The sequence below is a fragment of the Erythranthe guttata genome, chromosome 3, assembly GCF_056151865.1.
Source record: "Erythranthe guttata isolate IM_541 chromosome 3, IM_541, whole genome shotgun sequence".
NCBI lineage: Eukaryota > Viridiplantae > Streptophyta > Magnoliopsida > Lamiales > Phrymaceae > Erythranthe > Erythranthe guttata.
The window spans coordinates 1861582-1869010 of NC_142535.1; the positions used below are offsets into that span (position 1 = coordinate 1861582).

At 35.9% G+C, this 7429-nt stretch overlaps 2 protein-coding genes across 3 annotated transcripts; one reads left to right on the forward strand and one right to left on the reverse strand.

Moving 5' to 3' along the window:
• The first annotated feature begins 1570 nt into the window (after window positions 1-1570).
• Window positions 1571-3198, forward strand: LOC105950995 (large ribosomal subunit protein eL30). The gene is made up of 5 exons (XM_012974388.2): window positions 1571-1730; window positions 1906-2011; window positions 2131-2232; window positions 2793-2861; window positions 2965-3198. Exons 1-5 carry the CDS (start codon window positions 1707-1709, stop codon window positions 3003-3005), a joined length of 342 nt encoding a protein of 113 aa, XP_012829842.1. The 5' UTR covers window positions 1571-1706; the 3' UTR covers window positions 3006-3198.
• Window positions 3199-3485: 287 nt separating this feature from the next.
• On the reverse strand, window positions 3486-6592 carry EMB2744 (Pentatricopeptide repeat (PPR) superfamily protein). Of its 2 annotated transcripts, none has more exons than XM_012974387.2 (3): window positions 3951-6592; window positions 3773-3845; window positions 3486-3590 (listed from the first exon to the last, which is right to left on the reverse strand). In XM_012974387.2, the coding sequence occupies exon 1, from the start codon at window positions 6158-6160 to the stop codon at window positions 4118-4120; it is 2043 nt and encodes a 680-aa protein (XP_012829841.2). In that variant the 5' UTR covers window positions 6161-6592; the 3' UTR covers window positions 3486-3590; window positions 3773-3845; window positions 3951-4117. The 2 variants fall into 2 exon arrangements, with proteins under 2 accessions (XP_012829841.2, XP_088671509.1); XM_088815383.1 differs by having other exon boundaries at window positions 3773-3822; window positions 3951-6467.
• Window positions 6593-7429: the final 837 nt, after the last annotated feature.

The following is a 7429-nucleotide window of genomic DNA, read 5'->3' on the forward strand; positions in this document are numbered from 1 at the left end:
GGCAATAGACATGAATCCATGGTGTAAGGTGATTATATAGTATCTATTCATTAGATATTATTCTCAAATGGTTTGAAGAATGTGTACTACATTGTTATGTTAGAATAATTTTTAGGAATAATGACTTGATTTTTACCTAGGCAAGTGTTGTAGTGACTTTGTTGGATGAAAGAGAAAAGTGGTTGCATTACTCTTCATCACTACAATCTCATGCATATTGGTTTGGAATGTTCGTGTGCTTATCGATGACATCAAGAAATTTTGGGCCTTATGGCCAAAAGAAACTCTAATTGTTTGTGTGATGGAGGTTTTCCTGTTTTTGACTATTGTAATTTCTATTTCGTTTAATGACAATTTTACTTACAAAAGAAAAATGTGAACCTAATGTCAGTTAAAATCGAGCTGAACTGAATTGGTAGCCAAAACCAAACCCAAAATGGAAATGCAATTGAAAATCGAAAAATGAAAACCGATAGTAGGTATAGTGTAATTACAAAGACAGCACTCTTTTATGAGTAATTACATCCAACTCCCTATGCTTTATAACAATCTTACAATCCATCCTTACGGTGTCAAATTGAACATAATCTTTTAGATTTCGTGAAATATTCCTTAACATATCCCTATTTTACCCCTGCATACCTAACCTTATAAAATGGTTCATTTTTTAGACAAAAATACCAAGGGGATAAGTAGTAATAATTATAGTTATAGTGGGGTTCAATTATAATTTAGGGGTCTTTATCGAGGAAATTGTTCAGAGAAAATATTTATGTTATCGTTTTTATTTTGCTTCATACATGGAGTTTATTCAAGAAGATTAAACTTTTCCTTTTCTATGCAAAAAAAAAAAAAAAAAAAAAATCGGTTATTTGGGGATGGAGTTAAAAGATCTTGGGAGGAGGTTGGTTGGCCTATTGAAATGATTCAACGTTGAAGGGAGTTCAACCGTGCGGAGAGGAGAAGCCTAGCATAATTGAAGTCACTAGTTTTGGATGTTGCACAAGAACGACGTCAAAGATGAAAGAGTCTTTAGTTTATTGTTTAAGTTCTAGTATTATGTTTGTAGAACAATAATTGTGAAAATTCAATTTTGCGAATCATCGTGGATAGGGTACAACTGTACCCGAACCACATTAATATTGTCTTTTTTAATCCTGTTTTACGATATGTCCCAACACTAAGTGGTAAAATTTGACACAAATAAACAATATTTGAATGAAAAATAAAATTAACAAAATTAACAATTTTTATTTATTTATTATGATACGAATCAATTACAATAATAAAAAATAATAATATTAATATAAAAAAAATTAAACGGATTTAACGTTGAGATCAGAAAAATGAAAGTTTGATGAGCTCCAGCTCGAGCTCAAGCTCAAAATTTTTGCCAATCACACCTCTAAATTGAAGGTTTAAAAAACATATGGGAGGTAAGTGTGATATGTATTAGTGGAGGGATGTAAGTGAAATTAGCTTTAAAAAATACATTCCAAAATTCCAAAAGTAATCAACCCTTGAAAATAATTTGGGCTTAAATAATTCCAATCAAACAAAAAGCCCATTTAAAATGCAGAGCCCAACCCAAACAAGTCACACTATAAACCCTAGCAATAAATCCCCAAATCACACCCTATCAAATTTCCCCTTCTCCCCATCGTGAATCGTCTGCCCTCGGCCGCAGCTTTTCTCAATCCTCGACAATGGTGACCGCCGGCAAGAAGACGGTACATTTTTTCTTGCTTCTCTTTCTCTCTCTAAAAGTTTTCATATGCATATGCGTTCGTGCATTTCGTGCTGTATTATTATTAGCTTTTTTTTATTTAAATTAATGTATATACAATTGTAAATGAAATTTGATTTTTATTATTAACTTTATTGGAAAAAAAAAAAAAATTGCAGAAGAAGACCCATGAGAGTATCAACAACAGGTTGGCTCTTGTGATGAAGAGTGGAAAATACACTCTTGGTTACAAGACTGTTCTCAAAACCCTCAGGAGCTCCAAAGGTTTCTTTTTTTTTTTTTTTAAATTTTTTTAGGGTTCAAATTCTTGATTTGTTTGTTTTTAATTTATTATTTTTAAGAAAAAAATTAGTTTGATGTGTTTGGGTAAATGAATGTGACAGGTAAGTTGATTTTGATATCGAACAACTGCCCGCCGTTGAGGAAGTCCGAGATCGAGTACTACGCCATGCTTGCTAAAGTTGGTGTCCACCATTACAGTGGAAGTGAGTATTTTTATATTTTATCCGTATTTAATCATATCGTATTTCCCCGTTTGTTATATTGCTGGATTCGATTTACTGGTTCCGATTTTGATTGTCGCTTGATCTCTTAGTATAACTCATATGTCGTATACTTGTATTGGTTGGATGTAGATTGTTTTGATTTGGTTAATGCACATAGTTTTTTGCTCTATGGTGTTGGGTTTTGATGTCTTACGATTCTTAGTGAGCATTTGTGATGGAAAAACTAGGTTAAGGGTAGTACATTGCTTCTTATTTAAATTTCCGGCTTTTATCAAAAATATCTTCAGTTTCTATACATGTTTTTTCGACCCAAATTATTTTTTCACTTAAAAATAAGATAGAACCGAACCCGAAACCGGAATCTTAGTTAATGTAGTAAAGTATGTTTAACGATTAGATGCCTCGATTTGCTTTCATTTTGTAACTTGGAACCATTATCTCAACTGTTTGAAATAATCGAAGTTGTTTGTTGTTTCGATATTTGACTATATATGCAGAGAGTTTCCTTGTACTAATCTAATCTCGTTTGCCGTGTGTAGACAATGTTGATCTTGGAACAGCATGCGGGAAGTATTTCCGTGTTTCATGCCTCAGCATTGTCGACCCAGGTATGGCATATAATTATTTAAGTTTTCATTTTTTTTTGTTTATTTATATTTCATTCATTGTCTTGAGCGATATAATAACTTAAAATTCTTGTAATAATTTCAGGTGACTCGGATATCATCAAATCTTTGCCTGGAGATCAGTGAAAAGGGCAGTGATACCATACGAGAAATAGATCAACTACTTTATTTCGTTTCTAGTATTACTTCCATTCTTGAAATTTTGTCTTTGGGTTTCTTCGTCTTCGAACTATAATATGAATATTTGTGGCTGAACCAATTTTGTAGTTTTGTATTTAACTTGAGATTATGTTTTAAGGTTTGATTGGAGGTTCTTAATAATGTTTGTTTTTCCTTTTAATTTTTTAAATTTAAATCCTGTTACAAATGTGAAATATGGGTAATGTTGGAAATGTCACATACGTACGTATACACTACTGATTTTCGTCACTCGAACAATTTTTGTCCGATTATCAGGAGATAACTTATGACACGAAGAATAACACAATATATTGAAGGAAATGTGATGTAACATACACGAGCGATCAACAACGAAGAACAGTTCTAACACTAAATATGTAAAACGAGTAAAACATTGACCAAAAGTCGTGAAATTCATTAATCAACTAACTAACAGAGAGTTGGACACTGCTTTAGAAGAACATTAGCCAATCAGGAGTATCCACGTGTAGTGAATCTTCCTCCAAGAGAGCATGTGAATCCATGTTTCATCTGACGAAAAGATAGGAAAAAAAATGCTATGTTATTACAGAGCATTAACAATGAAATAACTAACTTACATCATGGTAACATTCAGCATGAATCAAAATTGCATGAAAAAAACAGTTCAACTTTTTGCTGGTAATTTAATGTAAAATTGTCCTACTACACGAAATATTCAAGACATAGCCAACCTCATCCTTTCTTCGACCTTCAAACAATTCCGGAGCAGTATGTTGCTTTTCTGAGATAATTACGAGGCAGCCACTGGAAATCAGTCAAAGTAAACAACTTTATTTCAACACGAGACAATAAATATATAGCACCTATATTATTTTTTTTTCTCATTTTATGCATTTTTTTTTTCACTACCTTTCGTTTGCCTGGTCGAGTCTTGAAGACGAGATTTTTTTTTTGAACAACCCCCGAAGATTTCGGTGGTGTTAAATTGCTTGATACAACATATCCACACCATCAGTTATAAGTGGACAATTGTGCCCCTTCCTCTCCAATCTTACGACGAGATTAGACTATAATTTTTACCAGTAATCAGCACACGAACATACGCCATCTTTAAAACTGTGAAAGCGATTAACATCTCGAACAACAATCGTTCTATTTGTAAGCTTCGAGATGTATTTAGCAGCAGAGTGACAATCATCGCACATTCTCAGATTCTTCATCACACGTATAGGCGCCAAAGGAGGCGTTTTCATAAGAGCATAAGCTATAGCCAACTTCTCACTATGATAACTAAGCCCATCTTCTTTCTGCTCCTCCTCCACATCATGCAACTCCGAAAAAACATCTGGAACATAACCCAAAGCCCTAATTTCAGACAACATTTCCCTCACCTTATTACGTATCTGAACCGACTCTGCATGCACATTATCATCCGAAGCAAAGACATGCGTATCGTTCTTCATTTCCGTCCAGCTCAATCCGGGCTCTTTCTTTATATTCCTTTCTCGAATAAATTTACGTAAGCCCACAACTTTATCCCATCTCTTTGATTTTGCGTGCATATTCGACATCAGAATACAAGTACCTACATCGTTTGGGTTCATATTCAGCACAATTTTCGCAACCCTATTTCCTAAAAGGTAATCTTGATGGACATTACATGCATTGAGCAAAGTTCTCCATGCAACTACGTCCCATTTGATTGGATTCGATCCCATGAAATCCATTGCTTCGTTTAGCTTACCTGCCCTACCAAGAAGCCCGACTATGCATGTGTAGTGTTCTAATCCAGGTTCGATCCCGAATTCTCTCATCGTATTATTCAAATAATGGAACCCTTCGTCTATTCTTCCAGTGAAGCCACATGCAGAGAGAACCCCGACAAAGGTTACGTAACTCGGTTTTTGTTTCGCAACTAACATTTCTTGAAATACATTCAATGCTTCTTCGCCTAGCCCGTGAAATGAGTAACCGGATATCATCAAATTCCAAGATATTACATCGCGATGCGATGTATTTCTGAATAAAATATTAGCTTCTTCTATCAGACCACATCTCAGACACATGTGGATCAAGGCATTGGCAACAACAGTGTCATCCTTCATCCCTATTTTCTCAAGACGCGCGTGTAATGAATTACCGTAACCAAGGGCTGAAATACCCGCACACGAGTTCAAAAGCACCGCGAATGTGTACTCGTTCGGTACGACTCTTTCGAGGTCCATTTGGAGAAATTGTTTGAGTGCTTCTTCGAAGAATTCATTGTGTAAATAAGCAGTCAGTATCGCCGTCCAAGTGACCTCGTTTTTAGTTTGCAAAGAATCGAAAACTTTTCGCATGTACGAGATTTCACCGGATTTTCCATACATATCTACTGTAGCACTACCTACAAACAGATTACAATCAACACCAGTCTTGATCACTCTGCAGTGGACTTGCTTTCCCAAAATTAAATCTTTAAGGCGGCCACAAATTCCGAAAAGATTAACACAAGTTATAATATCCCACGCATCGTATTTACATTCCACCATCATTCTGTGCAAAACGTACCACGCTTCTGTTAGGTCGCCATGAACCAAGATCCCATTCAGCACGGAATTGTAGGTACAAATGTCCGATCTTGGAGGAGAATTCAGAACCGAAATAGCTTCTTTGATATCAGAACACATCGAGTACATATACACAAGCGCGTTCTTAACGTACTGGTGAAAAATCAGCCCAGATTTCAACCCGTACCCATGACACTGTTTGCCCTCATCCAGCAACCCGCAATGCGAACAAGACGAAAGAACCGTTGCTAATATATACCGGTTCGGACACAATTTATCCTCTGTAAACATGTTCCTACACAGCTCTATAACCTCGGAAGCACGCCCATGATGTAAATACCCAGCCATTATGCTACCCCAAGAGACAATGTTCTTCTTCCTCATTTTATCGAACAGCTGGCGGGCACTCGACATGTCGCCGCATTTCGAGTAGAGATTGATCACGGAGTTCCTCTCGATCACGCGGTCTCGAGAAAACTGACTGGAAACAATAAGATGGGCGTGAATTGTTTTGCCAAATTTGAGGTTTTTCGCATTGACAGCTGCTTTTAAGAGTTTCTGCAAGTCCATCGGATTAACTGTTTCACCTTTTATTGGAGACCCTGAAAAGCGAAATTTTCGATATCACCGCGTCATGACCCACGGCGGTTCCGGTGGAGGCAACGGCGGCGTCGCCGGTGGCTGTTAATTGGCTGTGTGGAAAAAAGGACGCTGGTGGCGGTTAAATCTGCAGAATGGGACGACGTCGTTTAAAAGGGAAGTAGAGAGAGAAAGAAATATTGGGTCAATAATTGATTTGGGCTCATTTAATTGTAGACCAGCCCAGTTCACAAAGATATCAATTCTCTCTCTACAATTTGATCTTCTGAAATGATTTATGCGGTACTATAATTAAGAGCACTGCTCTACAATTTGATCTTTCTCTCTCTAAGAACACTCAAAAGCCGCAAAATTCAAAAAACTCTTAACAATTGTCACAAATCCTCCAAATCCGAAAATCTCTCTAAATTGAAAAGTAATTTCTCATCTAAATTAGTTATATGTGTTTAATTTGTGGTAATAATGTGAAAACCCCAAAAAATCGCGTTTTGATGCTGTTTTTTGGAAATTTGCTATTTTAACTTGTTTCTGAAAAAATTTCAGGAATTGCAAAATGGCCCATAATGTGTCCGGCATGTGTCCTCGAATGTTGGACACAAAACGTTAGAATATAAAGATTAAACGTTCACAATCTATAGATATATAATTGTACTAAGATGAACGCAAATCCAATTTTCGGAAATAATTCCAAGCGAAAATCATCAAGCCCAACATTCGGATTTTCCAAGATTTAGACAAGAGTTTGGTACCGAATGTCGAATTATTGAAAAGCTGTGGCGCAAGTGTAAACCAGATTATCAAGGTCGTGTATATATTTCCATGTTTTTTCTTGAATAAGCCGGGAAATATGAAGAAATTCGTCGAAAAGACCGATGTAATGGTTAGTAAGAAATCGGCTATTTTTCACCATAGAGTTTCAATCTAGGGCTTCACCAAAAAGGAAGACGATCAAAGGAGCGAGAGAGACAAGACTCAAAGCCGAGGGTTTCACGAGAAGACGCGGGGTTTTATTGCTTCTTCTTAATTTAGGAACGCGGCGAATTCTTGCGGTTTTTATTTATTTGCAATGAATTGATCATCTCCTTATAGGGAAGATGGATCCCTGAACCAATGTTGATGATTTGTATTTAATATTTGACTATCTTTCTAATATTTCATTTTTGTTTTCTTGTTCTTAATGTTTTCGATTTTTTGACCCCCAACACTTAGTTTGATTATAAACGAGGATGAACTAATCAA

Bases quoted from the DNA above. Each gene is read 5' to 3' on its own strand.
- LOC105950995 (XM_012974388.2), top strand. From the start codon at position 1,707: ATGGTGACCGCCGGCAAGAAGACG. The intron at 1,731-1,905 runs GTACATTTTTTC...AAAAAATTGCAG, and splicing joins TGACCGCCGGCAAGAAGACG to AAGAAGACCCATGAGAGTAT. The intron at 2,233-2,792 runs GTGAGTATTTTT...TGCCGTGTGTAG, and splicing joins TGTCCACCATTACAGTGGAA to ACAATGTTGATCTTGGAACA.
- EMB2744 (XM_012974387.2), bottom strand. From the start codon at position 6,160: ATGGACTTGCAGAAACTCTTAAAAGCAGCTGTCAATGCGAAAAACCTC.